This window comes from Garra rufa, chromosome 19 (genome assembly GCF_049309525.1).
Source record: "Garra rufa chromosome 19, GarRuf1.0, whole genome shotgun sequence".
Classification (NCBI taxonomy): domain Eukaryota; kingdom Metazoa; phylum Chordata; class Actinopteri; order Cypriniformes; family Cyprinidae; genus Garra; species Garra rufa.
Window position 1 is genome coordinate 13,582,092 of NC_133379.1, and position 19,829 is coordinate 13,601,920.

The 19,829-nt window shown below is 33.2% G+C and overlaps 1 protein-coding gene across 2 annotated transcripts in view; it reads right to left on the reverse strand.

The window, feature by feature from the left end:
- sh3pxd2b (SH3 and PX domains 2B) overlaps nt 1-19,829 on the reverse strand; it is a 52,475-nt gene that overhangs the window by 9,063 nt on the left and 23,583 nt on the right. The window contains exons 5-8 of one of the 2 annotated variants that reach the window (XM_073824460.1): nt 9,484-9,575; nt 7,845-7,870; nt 7,587-7,622; nt 1,969-2,103 (exon numbers count right to left, since the gene is read on the reverse strand). In XM_073824460.1, coding sequence (XP_073680561.1) covers nt 1,969-2,103; nt 7,587-7,622; nt 7,845-7,870; nt 9,484-9,575 — 289 coding nt within the window. The remainder of the gene's footprint in view (nt 1-1,968; nt 2,104-7,586; nt 7,623-7,844; nt 7,871-9,483; nt 9,576-19,829) is intronic. The other variant, XM_073824461.1, reaches the window with a different exon arrangement.

Consider the following 19,829-nt stretch of genomic DNA (forward strand, 5'->3'; position numbering starts at 1 on the left):
TTTTAATGGGAACCCATTTCCACCATCGAATAAAATAAAATTCTAAGAAAAAAAGTCAGAATTGCGAGATGCAAACTCGTAATTAATACAAAAAAGACAGAATTGCAAAAAAAAAGGAAGAAAAAAAGTGAGCACTGCGACAAAAAAAATTGAGACGAAAGTCAGAATTGTGAGATATAAACTTGCAATTGCAAGAAAAAAAACATAATTGCAAGAAAAAAACACATTTTGCAAAAAGAATCAGTCAGAATTGTGAGATACAAACTTGCAATTCCGACTTTTTTCCTCACAATTCTGACTTTTCTCGCATTTTTCACTTTTTGCAAGTTTCTATCCTATCCCTTTATTTCTGACTTTATAATTTACAACTGCGAGTTAAAAATCACACAGTTCTAAGAAAAAAAGTCAAAATTGCGAGATACAAACTCACAATTTGCGACAAAAAAGACAATTGCGACAAAAAAAAAAAAAAATTGTGAGACAAAAGTCAGAATTACGAGATATAATCTTGCAATTGCAAGAAAAAAGCCAGAACTGCAAGAAAAAAAACACATTTTGCGAGAAAAATGTCAGAATTGTGAGGAAAAAAGTCAGAATTGCAAGTTTCTATCCTATCCCTTTAATTCTGACTTCATAATTTACAACTGCGAGTTTAAAAAGTCAGAATTGCGAGATACAAACTCACAATTTGCGACAAAAAATAGAATTGTGAGACAAAGGTCAGAATTGTAAGATATAATCTTGCAATTGCAAGAAAAAACACATTTTGCGAGAAAAATATAGAATTGTGGGATGTAATTTAAGGAAATGTCAAAATTGCGAGAAAAGTCGGAATTGTGGGATATAATTTCAAGAAAATGTCAAAATTGCGAGACAAAGTCCGAAATTGTGGGATATAATTTCAGGAAAATTTCAAAATTGCGAGAAAAGTCCGAATTGTGGGATATAATTTCAGGAAAATTTCAAAATTGCGAGAAAAGTCCGAATTGTGGGATATAATTTCAGGAAAATTTCAAAATTGCGAGACAAAGTCCGAATTGTGGGATATAATTTCAGGAAAATTTCAAAATTGCGAGAAAAGTCCGAATTGTGGGATATAATTTCAGGAAAATTTCAAAATTGCGAGACAAAGTCCGAATTGTGGGATATAATTTCAGGAAAATTTCAAAATTGCGAGACAAAGTCCGAATTGTGGGATATAATTTCAGGAAAATTTCAAAATTGCGAGAAAAGTCCGAATTGTGGGATATAATTTCAGGAAAATTTCAAAATTGCGAGAAAAGTCCGAATTGTGGGATATAATTTCAGGAAAATTTCAAAATTGCGAGACAAAGTCCGAATTGTGGGATATAATTTCAGGAAAATTTCAAAATTGCGAGAAAAGTCCGAATTGTGGGATATAATTTCAGGAAAATTTCAAAATTGCGAGACAAAGTCCGAATTGTGGGATATAATTTCAAGAAAATGTCAAAATTGTGAGAAAAGTCGGAATTGTGGGATATAATTCCAAGAAAATGTCAAAATTGCGCGAAAAGTCGGAATTGTGGGATATAATTTCAAGAAAATGTCAAAATTACGCGAAAAGTCGGAATTGTTGGATATAATTCCAAGAAAATGTCAAAATTGCAAGAAAAGTCGGAATTGTTGGATGTAGTTCTAAGAAAAATTTCTAAATTGCACGAAAAGTCAGAATTCTGAGGAAGAATGTCAGAATTGCAAGTTTCTATCCCACAATTCTGACTTTATATTACAACGGCGAGTTTATATCACGCAATTTGGGGAAAAAAAAGTAAGAACTGTAAGATAAAAAGCAGCAATTACCTTTTTTTAACATTTTTTATTCAGTGGCGGGAACGGGCTTCAACAGTTTTTGGACATCATTATTTATAAAACCCTGTGTACGGCGCTGGACTTAACAGCTCTGGATGAATTATTGTTGTGACTGACAATACCAGCATAGGATCCTACCAGACTCGTTCTTCTCGATGACCTCCACCATCTGCCCCACATACAGACTGATCTCAGAGCTCTCCTGTTTCTCGTAGTCGGTGACGGCCACGTACTGGTCCAGCAGCAGCGGGTCAGCTGAGGACAAGTCTCCTCCTGGAGGGACAGAGGGGACAGCTATGGACAACTCTCCTGGTGTCCCACCACCACCAGAGGAGAAAGAAGCAAACGTGATTGGAAAAGATCAAAGCAGGAAAGCCAGAGTTTTTAGTGCTGAGAGTTTTGCAAGGAAACAAACCCACACCAAACCAGCAACACCGCTGCGGCAGATACGGAACAGAGGGGAATTATTATTTAATGGCTAATTTTAGGGGATTTCTAGATAAAATATGTCTTGATTATTCTGCAAAGCACATTTATTAGAGGCTAAAACGATATAATTCACGGCATGGACAACACCAGTGCAGTGCATGAAGATTAGTTTGCTGATTCGTACCAAATCATTGAAGCAGATACTGACTGTGTTCCAGCTGAACTGATTCATCCATTTCTGTGAATGATTTCATGAGGTTCTCTCAAAAAACATCTCATATGCACATCTTACACTGCAAAAAAAGTAAATTGTTTCCAGCCAAAATATCTAAAAAAATCTTAAATCAAAAAGAAATTTCTAGACTAATAAAAATTATTGTCTTGTTTTCAGAAAAAAATAGTTAAAATTAAGTGTATTTTTGCTTGAAACTGCCAATGGCGTAAGAAAAATAATCTTATTTTCTGTTTGAAATAAGTTTTTTTTTTACTTACCTCATTGGCAGATTATTTTGCTTGTTCTAAGCAAAAACTCAATTAATTTTACTTGTTTTTTTGTGAAAACAAGACAATAATTTTTGATTTAACAGGGTATCTGCAGTCTGAAATTTAAGAATTTTTAAGACCTTTTTAACACCACCTTATATGAAATTTAAGACCTAAACCTGTAATGGAAATTTATGTTATATTACATGCATATATGTAATATTTAATGTGTTTACTGTAAAAAGTAAACAAAATATACAGTGAACTTTTCATATAAGCAGATACTATTCCACACAGATGTCCCCATAAAAGTACCACTTAGAGATATCTGGTGATGTAAACTATTTATTCTGAAGCAATATTTTCATCAGTGCTCTATCATCTTTTACATCTTAAATCTGCATATTTGATTTACCTTTATAAAGGCCATTTTTTACTTTTGAAATGTATGCATCACCTTTGAAATGATTACAGTTTATCAAATTCTATATGGCTGTTAGCAGTCAGATTATATCATTTACAATACATTTATGAATGTACAAATTAGATATGTTGGGGTGGGGATGCATACTTTTAAGCATACTAAACTGATTAACTAAGTTAATCATGAGTGAGTTATTGAGTTATTTCAACTGATTCGAGCAAAAACGCTGAAGCATTTAGTAGTAAAACGATGCTTGGAGAATGTGCTATACTTCTGCTGTCATCCTTGTTTGGAACTATTTTTGTTGGTGAAACAGAACAAAACATTAAACATTTTGTCTAAAATGTAAGTAACTACTTCACTAACAAGTTTATTAAACTAAAATTAATGTAACATCTGTAATCGTGAAAATATTCAGCAAAAAGCTCCCTTGGTATATTACCGAACTATATCATGTTATAAATAAACTACACATTTGCAATTGTTCCCTCAGTGTATTTCTTTAGTTTTTTTATATGCGCAGTTACGCTCATTTGTTAAAGTATGCCACAAATAAACCAGATCTATCCATTATCAATTGCCGTTTACACTGATTGTATTAAAATAGGAATCTTTCTTGCCTTTCGATGCTTCGCTGGTTATTTTTGTCTCTCCAGTTTTAATCAGGCTGTTTTTTTTTTTTCGGTCAGGCATGAAATTTCGATTTATATTTATTATATTTATGGGTGCTGGGAGCGGTGAAAATGGATGTAAAGATGCTGTTAGAATGGCATTTTCTTTATGCTTTACCTGATATTTTCCATCAGGACCTTAATTAAGTAATGACAACCGAAGATATTTCAGCGGAAATGTGACCAAAACTATTTAAGACCTATCGAAACTGAATTTAAGACTTCTTAAGGCCTTATATTAGGAAAACGTTATTTAAGACTTTTTAAGGATCCGCGGATACCCTGTTTAAGATTTTTTCGATATTATGGCTGGAAACAAGACAAAAAATCTAAGTAAGAAAAACTTTTTTTTTTGCAGTTTTTATATAGGTTTACAACTTACACAAAAATTTAATTCTCTTATTTACTCACACTCATGTTGTACCAAACCCAAAAGACAAATGAAAATATTTTAATCTCACTGTTGACAGTCCATGCAACCAACACTTTGACTATTCAAAAAGTTTATAAAAACGTCACAAAAATAATATTCAGATGAGTTCAATTGTATGTAGTTCTGTTTACCATATTTAATAAGCTTCTTAATAATGCATTGGTCAGTGTTAATATGAGAATAACATTTTACATAAAATCTGTTCATCATATAAAGTGATTGCGTCTCTTCAGAAGACTTATGGGTTCATTTTACAACATCTTTATTAACTTTTTGAATCACTTAAGTTCTGGTTGTGTAGACTTCAATGAAAGGACAGAAATCATCTTTGAAACACAAATTAAATCGATAGACAACTACTAATCCTTGTAAACCCTCATATGCATGATCCCTGAAATTTATCCTTTTCTGTAGAACGGAGGAAAGAAGGAAGGAACAACATAAAGGTGAGTAAATGCAAATATAATGTAAAGCATCCTGTTTCCTTTAGACAATACACTGCAAAAAATGCTTTTCTTACTTAGATTATTTGTTGTTTCCAGCCAAAATTTCAAAAAATTCTTAAATCAAGGAGTAAAATTTATTGTCTTGTTTTCAGAAAAAAATAGTCAAAATTAAGTGAGTTTTTGATTAGAACAAGCTAAATAATCTGCCAATGGGGTCAGAAAAATAGTCTTGTTTTCTGTTTAGATAAGATATTTTTACTTACCCCAATGGCAGATTATTTTTACTTGTCTAGAAATCCTTCTTGAAGAAATTTTAAATATTTTGTCTGAGTAAGAAAAGCATTTTTTGCAGTGTATTCCTCGCTTCTTATTCTTTTGAAATCATTCACAGATAAAGTGTAATTTCTACTGAATTCAACACAAGCTGCTAAAGCATTTACAATATTTAACGAGTCAAAAAGTTACAGAAATGATTATATAAATCTACGAGCCCTGATGAACATTTTAATCACAAGGTTGAAGAGAGCACAACTAATTCACCAGTCATGCACTACAATATAAAATAAGTTATCAAATTTGTCCTCATATTTTTTTTTACTACTTGCATCTCACAAAGCATGTCAAAAACATACATATTTTAACTCAAAATGCATATATTCATTTGGTGTAGGCACCGCTCTCTTTTACCCTGTGAAGAAAAAGTCATAATTAAGATCTGCTTTATTGCTGAAGCACTACTACGATAAACGAACACTATAACCATGACCAGCACCATTTCACAGGGATGTAACGATTCACTCAACTCACGATGCGATACCATTTACTATAATGATTTCACAATAGACTTTTCTCACAGTTTTTTAAACAACATGCGATTTAAGACAAATTATAAATGAAAATGTGTCCTTTTGTTATTTCTCAGACAAAATGCTGCACATTTCTTTGTGAAATTGAAATGTCATATAACAAAACTAAGTAGAATGTTTAAATAAATACATGTCTTTGAATTTGAATTATTTATTTGATTTTCAAAAAAATAAATACTACAAATAAAATAAATCTCTTCATTGAAACAAACTAAGGCTTTGCCTGTGCTCTTTTTTATTTAAAATTAGAGGAAACCACTGCATTTGAATCCCAATTCAAACCATACATTTAGCACAAGCAGTTTTGTCTTCCAGAACAAAAATTAAGGATGCACCGAATGTTCGGCAACCAAAATAATTCGGCGGAATAAGCGAAAAGGCCAAATAAATGATAGAGAACAATGACGTGACACAATCAACTAGAGGCGTGCACTAATGCAGCAAACATGTGGTCAGTGTGGAAGCATTTAAAACTGTCCAAGAAAGATACAAACATCATTCCAAGCAGCGACAGCGAGAGACTGTTTAGAAGCGCATCGCATGTCTTCATGAGAAGAGAAAGGTTACTGTATGATGACTGAAATCATCCATTAGTCAATCAACTCCAGAACGTTCTGTTGTCTAATACACCAGACACCAATTGTGTTTATTCTGACAGCAGCTCCTTAGCCAGGGTTCAAAGCCCAAAGATGACGATCATTCACAAATCTGCTGCTGTCAGCAAAAACCAGGACTGAGGTCTTCTAGCGGGTTTACCACTAAATAAAAGTCAACATTCATAAATGTTTGTATTGGCATTTAACTGTCGTTCTGTAAAATAAAAATGTAAAAAAGTAAGACAAAAATAATGATAACAATCATTCCAACAGCTCTATTAATACATTTATTCTAACATTCTCCTTTGCACAGCAAGGCTGCATTTATTTGTACATTAAAAACACGCCTGATTCAAGAAGGGGTCTTAAAAATGGCCAAATATTATTTTACTAACTTATAAATTTTTAGTTAAATGTGCTTTGTTTGTAGGCTATAATATCTACTAGAATGTTAAAAATGTTCATTGTTAAATAAATATTTTTAAATTGTTATTTTTGTAATTGATTTTTTTCTTTGAAAAGCAAGACAAAACTGTAAAAAGCAAATATTGGCTGTTTAATTTATGCAATGGTGAAAAAAATGGACAAAATACAGTGTGTAATTTTGTTCGGCTTCGGCCAAGAATTTTCATTTCGGTGCATCCGAACAACAAAACTGTATAGTGGACTTTTTATTTATTTATTTTTTATTACAATTTATATACTTTTCGTTTAAAGTCACATTTAAACTGCATTTTGGAAGTTCAAACTTGGGACACCACAGAAGTCCACTATTTTCCTCAAAAAACATCATTTCTAGACGAATGAAGAAAAAAAGACATGAACATCTTGGATGACAAGGGGCTGAGTACATTATCTGTAGATTTTTGTTCTGGAAGTGAACTACTCCTTTAATCAAAAGTAGATTGTATAATTAAAAAAAATCGGAGAAAAAACAGAGTGGTCTAAATTTAGCTTTGAAACTATACAACATAAAATATCTGAACAAAAACAGCAGACGGACTGAACGAGAGTGCAGATTCTCTCTCTGCCAGCAGGTGGTGCTTACGAAACAGCAGCGTTACAGCATTTCCTTGATTACCACTGTAAACAAAACAGCGCTGTGCTTATAAACATTGCTTTAATATGCATTATATGGAAGATCAAATGTATCACGTATCGTTAAGATCTCAACCGACTTTTCAACCGGCTTGGAGTGCATCGTTACATCCCTACCATTACATACTAGCTGCTAAACTATCGGCTAAATGGTCCTCCAGTAACCCACCACCACACCGCCATGCACATCACACAGGAACGGAGCACAAAGCTTTTGCCCTTGCCCACCTAAGAAACGCCCTCCCGCGGAAGGGCCGCACTTCGAGGGCTCACACACAAAGAGCATGGCTAAGCAAGTATCTGTTACTACCTCTCTTTAGGAAAGAAGTCGCTCGCTCCACAATGCCTGATGAGGGAACATGAATGAGAGCAGGAGTGAGGGCGAAGGTGGAAGAGTTGGGAATGAAAAGCATCCACAGTAAAGGGTGCGAGCTGCACATTTTGTAGCTCAAATGAAACATTTCTGAAGTGCATGGTCAGCAGAGGGCACACTAACCACACTCAATGTCAACTAATACTCTCAAATCCAACTATGCATGGCACTACCTCAAAAACATCAGTTCCTTACCTGATTTCTTTTTTCCACTGGGTTCCCTGTAAATGAAGATATGCAAGTTAGATATTCATGTTCATAGTAAAGTTAAATATATCAATTTCCATTCAAAAGTTTGGGATCAGTAAGACTTGTAATGTTTTTCAAAAAAAGTATCTTCTGCTCATCAAGGCTGCATGTATTTGATCAAAAATGCAGAAGAAAACAGTAATATTGCGGAATGTTTTTACAATATAAAATAATGGTTTCTATTTTAATATACTTTAAAATATAATTTATTGCTGTGATGCAAAGCTGAATTTTCATCAGCCATTACTCCAGTCTTAAGTGTCACATAATCCTTCAGAAATCATTCTGAAATGCTGATTTATTATTAGAATTATTGATGTTGGCAACAGTTGTGCTGGCAAATATTTTAAAATTGTCAAAATATAAATCTTTTATTAAAAAAAAAAAGTTTTTGTTATCACTTTTTGTTTTTAACACATCCTTGCTGAATAAATGTATTAAGTTGTTTCAAAAAAAGAAATAAAAATGCACTGACCCCAAACTTTTAAATGGTAGTCTTGGTAAATGGTAAAAATCTGACTGATCCCAGAATTTTGAACAGCAGTGTATATATATGTATTAATGTAAAATCAGTTTTAAAAACACAGTATACTACTATTATGCATGCTGTTAATTTTATCATTGACATACTATTATAATCTTTGTTATTAATATTTTTCTTTAAATTATAATTTTTTGCTTGTATGTCTATATAGTTTTCATTTTTAGTTATTTTAGTCTTTCAAAGGACGAGTTCATTAACTAAAATAAAATATATAAAAAAAAACATTGAACTTATTTCAATTTCAACTTATTTTTTTAGTTCATGTTTATTTTATTTTAGCCAAAGGTGCTATTATAATATTGCATTTAATAATAATAACAATAATAATAATATTGCAATTTGTGCATATTATTACTATTATTTTAATCACACAGTATGAATATGTGTTTGTTCATGACATAACTATTTACTTATTTGTTTTATTATTTTTTTTATTTTTTCAAAAATCCAAATTGTTGATTTAGTGAGCTGTAAAGGCTAGTGGCTATTTATTTATTGATTAAAGCAACACCAAGTAACTTTTCCCTCTACAGGTTAGAAGGGGAATTGTCCATTACCGCTGTCGTAAATAATTGAACCCTACCGTCGCGTCACATGCGTGTTATTTGTTTGGAGGCTATCCAGGACCGGCTTTGGAAATAACGATGTCCAGTGACAAGGTAGAGTATGTTGCATGACTTTATGAAAGTATGAAAACGAAATAAAACATAATAATGACATAGTTTGCTATTTTTTTTTTCCGTAAAGCAAGCCGCATTTGTAGTCTCATTTGAACTACAAAACCACGACCCGACGACCCAAACTTACATAGTGCTGTTCTGGCCGATAGAGGGTCGCAAAACGAATACGAAAGTGCCGTTTCACCCTGTTATGAGTTGATGAACCACTGACACGAGTTCGGAAACATTATTTTAAGGTAAAAAAAAAACTCCTTAGTGCTGCTTTAGTTGATTTATTAGTCAACCCCTTAAAATAAATTAAGGTTGATTCAGTTTTGTGTCACTTTGACTGATTTTGCATATATGTGTGTGTATTGCATACTCTTTTGGTGGGTTCAGGTCTTCGGGACGCGTCTCAAAGAACACACGAACCTCCTCGCATTGGGAAATATAGACTGGCAGCTGAATCAGGGCCTGAGGAGAAAATATACACAGTTACTCACTAATGTGACACATTCAGAAGTGTAAGTTGCCAACAAGTCATCAATCCACATGCAAATTCTGAAACCTTTATGAATTATAATCAGTTTCTTTGACATTCATCTAAAAAACATACTTTTACTGCCTAAATGCATTATTTTTAAGACAGCATGCACTACTCTTATAAAAACAGAGACGCATTTGCACCAACACCATTCATTTCCAGGATTTGTTTCTCATTTCTTTTAACGCAGAACATCCTTAAAAGCATAATGACTGTGAATCTCAATGCTGTGCTTTCATATCAAGGCATGGCATGAGGGCAGATGGGCTAGACATCGATGGCAAGCTGTTTCAACTGCGCGTCCAGCTCGCAACGACCCACGTGAGCTTTCAGCTCTGGCTTCAAATGCAGCCCCTAAAACAGCTCCATGTGCCTCCTGGCTGACAGAAGATGCTTTTTTCTGTTGTATATTTTGGCAGAGGAGCCTTAATTTAATAAAGCTGAGTGCTGCTTCAGTGTCCTTCAGACGGACGTCTCTTCTGTCCACGTGCTTGAGTTATGACGGCTGACCTGACTGGAATTTTAAAATCCACGCATCTGCTCAAGGTGCCCTTTTAAACTCGGCGTCGCAGAGCCTGGGCCAATTTTTCACAATTGCTTCTGACTCGCCAATTACTCTTGCAATTGCACGTTTGCCCACTGCTCAATTTTCTTAATGAAAAGGGTGTTTTGAATGGCAAAAACATGCTTGTTTTATTAAGATACCAGACGGTGGGAGGCTGGTTGGAAGCTGATGACTGGTCTGTCTCTCAGCATTGGTCTGCATGAAGACTTACTGATATAAATAGTGTATTTTAGCTTTATTTGGAGTGCTACTTGTGCACAATGCACATTTCTTAATATTAAAGCTAAAACATCTTTTAATGTCACTACCGATGGGGATTGTATGATATTTAAATAAAATCGGTCTTTGAATGCAAAATATTTAAAGAGTGCCTGAAGTATACTTGAAATAGTTCCACTATAGCAATCAAATATGCTTAAAGGGATGGTTCGGAGTAGAATTGACTTCATTGCTATGCACTCCGAAGCCCATGTAAATACACCATCCGAAGTTTTTTTTCCCTTAGTCAAACATTTATGGAGATATTAGAGTTTTTCGAATTGCTTGTTGCAGGAGTGAATGGTACATGTGATGTATCTCGTAAATTGCACCACTAAACGTGCAAGTAATCTTACCAAACTTGTACAGTAGTGTAAATAGGTTATGTACTCACAAAATGCTGCATCAGAACATTTGTAAGTCCACCATGAGTGTTTTAAAAACACGTTTTAGCCGATCCCTACTAGTCTCAAAAACTACAAATGGCGACACGTCGACGTCACTTCCCTGGTTTGAAAAAAGCACGTAAAAGTCCTCCTACAAGTTGACATGCACACAGATGTAGTAGGAGGACTTTTACGTGCTTTTTTCAAACCAGGGAAGTGACGTCGACTTGTAGTTTCTGAGACTAGTAGTTCTCGGGTAAAACGTGTTTTTAAAACACTCATGGTGGACTTACAAATGTTCCGATGCAGCGTTTTGTGAGTACATAACCTATTTACACTACTGTACAAGTTTGGTAAGATTACTTGCACGTTTAGTGGTGCAATTTACGAGATACATCACATGTACCATTCACTCCTGCAACAAGCAATTCGAAAAACTCTAATATCTCCATAAATGTTCGACTAAGGTAAAAAAAACTTCGGATGGGGTATTTAGATGGGCTTCGGAGTGCATAGCAATGAAGTCAATTCTACTCCGAACCATCCCTTTAAGTATATACTTCGACACAATTAAAGAAAAAAACTAGTTTGTTTACTTTAAATATACCAGTTTACCAGTACATAATATGTAAATTTATTTGTAGTATACTTAACATGTAATAAATGTATTTTAAATACATTTTTTGTATATTTATTTTTCACTAGGACATATTCTTATTCAAATATAGCATCTACTCTATGTAAGCCCATTTCCACCATGCAATAATAAAAACTGTTTTTCCCCCCTCACATTTCCAAGTTTATAACTTGCAATACTGACTTTGTAACATGCGTTTGTAAGAAAAGTCAACTGTAAGATGTAATTTGCGAGAAACTAGTCAAAATTGTCAGATAAAATCATAATTAACACTTATTTGTCCCTTCAGTTTAGAAGACATTAATAGACTTATATTTTATGGTTAGAAAGAGTACACAAATAAAAACAGTATTGTAAGCAACTGATCAAAACAAGCTGCTAGAATCAGTTATTTGGCTTGCAAATAAAACTGACTGCCTAAAAAAACTGTTTCATAACTGAGTCATAAATCAGACTGCACTGGTTGAATTATAGTTTACATATACATTTATGTTTTTGCTGTCATTCTGTATATTTAGTAAAAAAAAAATGACAGCTGACCTGACTAGAATTTTAAAATTTACACACTCAGATGCATCTGCTAAACTCAGAGCCTGGACCAATTTTTTTACAATTGCATTTGACTCACCAATGACTCTTGCACGTTTACCCACTGCTCAATTTTCTTAATGAAAAGGGTGTTTTGAATGGCAAAAACATGCTTGTTTTATTAAGATGTGAGATGGTGGGAGGTTGTGTTGGAAGCTGATGAGGACTGGTTTGTCTCTCAGCATTGGATATGGATCTTATTCATGTCTGTTTCCATGGATATCACGGATGTCCACAGATTGATGCCTCCCCAGGGTCCAGTACCTGACCTCTCCGCTCATTGGCATTCCCTGAAGACACTGGCTGTATGGAGGCCAATTATAGTAAATGCACTCTATTGGGTGGTGCATTACCTTGATTGTTTTATGTGTGTGTGCACATGGAGAGAGAGAAAGAGATGAAGGTTCATGTGTATCACCACAGACAAGCTTGTACAATGTTCATAAAGGAGCAGGTTATTGCTCACTAAATACTGCAGTATATCCACCTTATTTTTCAATGTGGAAGTAAGCTGTTTTCTGTTAATGTGTTTAGACTTTCGGTTGATTATCCACTATAGGGAAATAACAAGAATAATATCAAAGTGCGGCAAACACTAATTGTTTGCACTACAAACCACTGTGTTACGATAATACATTAAAATAATATGGTAAGACTTTTCATTGATTTACATCTTACTTTTGGCCATATAATATCAGAATCTGCACCAAATTGCATTTATTTTTGCTTAGTTTGGTCTTCTGTTTCTTCCTCCTGGAGTATGAGCTCCATATTTTTCTATATTATACTTTGTAAGCCATTCAAGCCTGATTTATTAAATATGATTCTTAAAAAATATTCTTTTTCATAAATTCCTTCATACGTCAGGCTTTACATTGTTAAATGGCTATTTTAATGCACCAACCAAAAAAAAAAAAAAAAAAATAGCAAATCATTTGGGCACTTTGTGAGCCATTCAAGTCTGATTTATTAAATATGATTCTTTAAAAAAAAAAAAAAAGATTTTCATTAGATTTCATTACATTTTCATAAATTCCTTCATATATCAGGCTTTACATTGTTATTTTTTTTTAATGCACAACCAAATAAATAAATAGCAAATTATTTAGGTAGTCTGATAAAACAAAAAATAAAAATAAAAAAATAAAAAGGCATGTGTACAGTCTGAAAGTCAAGTTCAGCACTTTGTATTTGTGGGATACATAAATGTATTTTTATTTTAAGAATGTATTTTTTGTATATGTGTATAGTGTTGTCAAAAGTCCCGGTACTTCGGTACCAAGTCGGTACTAAAAAAAATTAAATGTTACGGTTCCAGGTTTTCTTTAGTACCGGTGGTACCGACTATCCGGTCGACCCGGTTCTTGACGCGCTATCTAAAAGGTGCGCACTGCGCAGTTGCGCTCTCCTCGGCGCTGCTGCTGATGCGGTCGCTCTGAATCCACTTGTTGACAAGGAAGAGTCAGGCATGCTACAAACATTTTCGATTCTCGGCTGAAGGCGAACATCATAGATCGTCTAGGTTCTCTCAAAAGAAGGAAACGCATCAAACTGAACAAAACACAGTGAAGACCGACTGCAGGATCAAATGAAAGAGTTCAAGTAAGGTATGTTTCAATTTAATTTGATATTTCGAGCTTCTGTTAAGAACATTATTGCATATTTTAATTTGAATGTCGAATTGTAATTGTGGTAAATCGTTAGCATAAGCGGCTAACGCTAATATGCTGGGCTTTGGGACGATTTTGGGCTATTTAACGCTCCCATAATTTTTATTAGGATAAAAGAAAAAAGAAATACATGATATATGTACTACTTGTACACACAAAAGGCCTGTTTATCCAAAATATGTGTGTTAAAGAATGTACAAATGCATCGTTAACAACGTCTGTCTTAATATTATGCTTAATATCAGTCTGTCAGAAAACGTTCTTATTCTTGGCTGGATAACTCTAGCAGGTTCATAAAGCTTTTTATTATTAAATATGAACGCAGTTTGGATTAAATAAAAGTACAGTCAAATAAAACACGTTTGATCTCCAGTTTAGTTTTGTCATACTTTACAATAAGATCAAATTCATGCATTATCTAACAAACTTAAGTGAACAATATATTTTTACAACATTAATTCAAAATGTTATTCAATACAAACACATGATCATTCATGTTTGTTCATGTTTAACAGTTTAACATGATTTTATGGATTAGTAAATGTTGAAATGAGCCTAACCTTAAGAAGAATAATTGCCATATAACTACTGTTTTTTTTTTGTAAGGTCATGTTGTCTAACAAATGAAATCGTTTTGTAAAGAGTTTTCAATACTGCATTTTCTATCTGTGATAGACAGCTAACTTAATATATGTAATCTTATCTAAATTTATTATAAAAGCTGAGGTTTGTTATTTACTGAAAATTAATATTTTTGCTGGTGTCAATGATCTAATGTTGCATCTGGTCAGACTTAGCCCACTGCTTTACTTAAATGTATTATATTTTCTTTTTACAGCTGCAGATTGAGGAAGACCATGAAACACCCCAGCAAACTCTAAACAAGACAACAGTTACAGATGTTTTTATAAGCAGCAGAAACAAACTTTTGGATGAAGCTTGTGTACAATTTTTGAATGCCTGTAATTTATTTAGTTGTTATTTAATAATTAAAATGTTTACAATCCTTGAAATACTTTTATTACTTGGAAAAACCTGAAACTAAATTTAGATAAGTATAATGAATGACATTGGTTTTTGCACATTTTATTTTTCTTTAACTTTATTAATAAAAAAATTGTGTTGTTCAATTAATTTAATTGTGTTTTACTTTGGTACCGAAATTGGTACCGAGAACCGTGGATTTTCACTGGTATTGGTACCGAATACTGAAATTTTGGTACCGTGACAACACTATATGTGTATTTTTTAATGTGTTCACCATTCATTTAAAATAAACAAATAAAGGCCCGGTTTCATAGACAGGGCTCAGATGAAGCCAAGATTAGGTCATAGTTCAAATAAGACATTTAAGTAACTTTTATAAACGTACCTTAGAAGAAGAAAAAAAGTGCATTTTGAGAGAAAACAAAGGCACTGATGTATTTTTAGATCAGTCAGTGCAAGTTTCTTTCAGTTGAAACAGCTCAGGCTTACATTTTAGTCTAGGACTAGGCTTAAGCCATGACTGAAACCGGAGGAAACATTTTAAAAAATTAAATTAAATAAAAGATCAACAATATGCCTGATTTTCAAGCCAAAATAACCTCTGGAGTACTACTGGTTTCCATTTACCTGACAAAACAAATATCTTAACAGCCTTTCTGACCTTTCACCTTAATATAGATCCAGCATTTAAAGTAAACAGGTCAGCTGAACACTGACACTTATTAATTCACTGCTGTTGAATTCCACTTGACTGCTGTGTGTAACTTGACTATAGCGGTGGATCACATGACCTCCACTGTCTGCATGACATCACCAGTTATCCGCCCTAAATCACCAATGGCTTTAGTTTCATGACAGACTCAATCCCCCTGCAGAGTCTGATCTTCTTTGGACCTCAAGGGTTAGTTTGTGTGAATGACACACTGAATATTATAGTGTGTCTCCCTGTTATAGTGCTTTTTTTATTTTGAAAAGCAAAAATATCCATTTTACTATACAGCATTTTGATATTATTTGACTATTTAGCTTAATAATCGGTTAACATCTGGACTAAAAACATTACGAAAAATAAGTTTATTCAAGTGTGCTATTAGTATACTTCTTTTAAACTAAAATAGGAAAGTATACTTTCAGACTACTTTTTATGTACTTCTCAGAAATATACATTAAATGACATTTAAGTATACTTGACTTATACTCTCAAAAAGTGTAACTATATTTGAGCTCTACTTGTGCTCTGAGAATCCGTGTTTTCATTGTTATACACTAGGGGTGCTGTTACACATCTTCTGAACAGAATTACCAAAACACAAGTGAAGAAGAAACCGAAACAACAGATGCTTCCACATGTAATCTAACACAATCGTCAGACATAAAACAGCATCAAAACCATAGATATGGAAAACTGTGTAACGTTATGGAATAAAATGTCCACCCATGAAGAGTTAATAATGACTGTCAAGCTTTGGAGTGTTGATCAACTTCACCTACGTTTTAATTTTCATCAATAGTCTTTTTTTTTAGTTTTTGTTTAAAATGTTGTTTATTTATTTTTTATTTATAAAACTTACCCACATTCAAGTGTTTATAAAAAAAGAATGCATGAAGCTAGAATAAAATGTTTTTGTTTACAAGCAGATCCCCTGTTCTATCTTTTGATGTTTTGTTTGTTCCGATATTCATATAACAAAACATATACAAATTAATACCTAAATAGGGACATAGTGGTATACTTAAAGTATGATAAAGTTTACTACTAGCAGTATAAAACTACTAAACTACTAGTGTACTTAGACTATACACTAAAGTGTACTAAAAATGCATAAAAATATTAATTAGTGAACCCAATCCATATACCTGTAAGTTCACTTTCAATATACTTGTAGTACAAACTGAAAACATAGATGTAAACTAGTAAAGTTTACTGCTATTATCCTTAAAGCATACTTAAACGTATACTTTTCTATATTAGGAAGTGGGCCAATTTAGTCCCAAGGAGTATTGAAATAGTACACTTAATAGTATACTACTAGTACACTGATATTTGTATACTCACTACATAAAGTACTTAAAAATGTACTTGAATTATTCAAATACAGAATCTACTCTATGGAAGGAAATTCTGCTTTTTTTTTTCTCACAATTCTGACTTTATTTCTCGGAACTGAATTTATAACTTGCATTACTGACTTTGTAGCATGCAATTGTGAAATTATAACATGCATTTCTGAGAAAAGACAATTGTAAGATGTAAACTCACAATTGCGAGAAACAAGTCAGAATTGTGAGATAAAGTCGTAATTAACAAGTCAATAACACCCATTTGTTCCTTCAGTTTAGAAGACATTTAGAACACATTAATAGACTTGAATTTTAAGGTTACAAATAGTACAAAAATGAAAGCAATCCTGTAAGCAACTGATCAAAACAAGCCGCTAGAATCAGCTATTTGGGGTCCAAACTAAATTTACTGTCTCATTAAAGTCATTCATAAATATGACTGCATTGGTTGAACTATATGCTTCTATCGTTCCCATATATATTTATGTTTTTGCTTTCATTCTGTATATTTATTAGCACTAAATAGGAAATACTGTGAAACAATGAAATATTGATGTTATTGAAAACGGCCGTCCTCAAGGATGTGTTTGTGCATCCAGTGTAGGCATCATTTCTTCTATCTAGGGAACATGCGACAGCACTGATTCATCAGCTGATGAGGACATCGCTTGTTTACTGTAGGCGTCTGGGAAGTGAGGGGTGCTTTGAATTACTGGAACTGAATTATGACTTTTAAATGTTGCTTCTGGAGAACGTCACAGTCAAAAGAGGTGAAATGCTCCTTCAACGAGTCTCAGATCATGACCGCTCACATGCGCACCCTCAAAAAAAAAGAACACTTGAAGCAACATTTTAAAAAGCAGTTTCCTGTAGAAACAGCCCTTTAAAAAGTCAACAAAAAGCCATGATGTGCTGACGAAGGCTAACTCAGCGCAGCTCCAAACCCCTGCCCTAAAGCAGACATTACGCTGCCAAATGCGGATTCCTGGCTTTTTTTCCCCTCTTTAACCCTTCCACCAAAAACCCAACAGTTACTTAAGACGGAAGAGTCTTTATGTTAAGGCAATTCAATTCAGAGCACAGACCACCTTAGAAAATCGTCTTAAAGCAGTCGAATTAATACTCAATCTCTCTGAAGTTAAGCAGGAACCAGAAGTAAGTTAACACTCTAAAAAAAACTCTATGAAGTTCTTAAAAGGTGAGTTTGCCGAAAGACGTACATTACAGTTCAAAGTCTGGAATCACGATTTTTAGAATTTTTAGATATTTCATTCAATACATCAAAAAATTACAGTAAGAACTTGTGTTACAAAATATTTATATTTCAAAAAATAAATTTATTGAGCAGCACAAACATTTTCTTTTAACTTTGATAATAATGAGTATTAATATTAACGTTTCTTGAGCAGATCAGCATACTTGAACGATTTCTGATGGATCATGTGACACTGAAGACTGGACACCTTTGATCATTTGATCACATCAGTCAATTACATTTTAATGTTAATTATTACTCAGTTAATTGATTCCATTGATAATTGCAAACATTTTTTATAGTACAAGTTTTCTAAAATGTTAGGTTGAAATATGCAAATTAGGCATTATTTAATGAAGGATGCATTAATTTGCATAGAATTCTAGTGCAAAAATCTAAACAAGTCAAATGTTTTTACAGGGAGGATTTTGGGTATCTCATTTTGTCACTCCATAGTTCAGAAAAAAAACTTAGAACAGACAGAAAACAATGCATTTTTTTTTTTACCATTTTTGGGGGAGTAAAATGTTGTATAAAATCAAGGAAATTCTATACGAACAAATCCCTCTGTAAAAACCTTCAGGATATAGACAGGAATAAAAATGTAAAGTTTGGTGTGTGTAAGTGCTACTGAAGTGGAGATTTATGACTCAGGGTAGGAGAAAAAACTCATTTTGAGAAAACGGCCTTTAAAAATATGTATTGTAATTGAAATCTATTGACACAAAAAGATAAAGTGCTATAAAAGAAACACTTAACAGTGTCTTTGGGATGTTTTCTTTCCACTAGTCTGAAAAAACACTTTATGAAACACCAAAAAGCCCCAAATCTCAAACTTGACAGGTGCATGAAAAAACTGTTTGCCTGCAGTGTCTACCCTTAAATAATTTTAACTGTATCAAAGCATAAAATACAACATGCTTGTAGATATTTACGAAAAACAAATAAAAAAAGTTTACATACTTGGTTCTCTGAAAAACAATGCTAGAGCCAATTATTCTGCTTTAAAATGTGTGCCAGAGTATGTGTTTTTGTTTTGGTCTCTGTGACTCCGCCCACTGCTATTGCGACACCTGGGTTGCCAGTTGGTTTAAATCACTGCATATTACAGCCATAGAAGCCAGCAAACAAACTGAGTCACAGACTGCAGATTCCACACGACTTAAAAAGTCTTACAATCCATCGAAGCTCTATGAGCAGAGGCTTAGTAAACATGCATAAAACAACTCTTTGGCTAACACTGTTAGCTGTGCTTATTCCTGTTGCATCTGGCAACCCCTGTGAGCATTAAGTCTTAAATATACACTGCTGCTCAAAAGTTTGAGATCAGTAAGATTTTTAATAGTTTTTAAAGTAGTTTCTTCTGCTTATCAAGGCTGCATTTATTTGTTCAAAAATACAGGAAAAAATGTAAATTGTAAAATATTATTTCAATTTAAAATAACTCTTTTCAATGTGATTTTTTTTAAAATGTAATTTATTCCTGTGATCAAAGTTGAATTTTCAGCATCATCACTCAAGTCTTCAGTGTCACATGATCCTTCAGAAATCATTCTAATATTCTGATTTATTATCAATGTTGAAAACCGTTTGGCTGCTTAATATTTTTTTAGAACCTGTGATTCTTTTTATAGGATTCTTTGATCAATAAAAAGTTAAAAACACAGCATTTGTTTAAAATAAAAAGGTTTTCTAACAATATAAACTACTGTTTAAAAGTTTGTGGTGAGCACATTTTTATTCTTTCATTTTTTGAAAGAAATTAATATTTTTATTC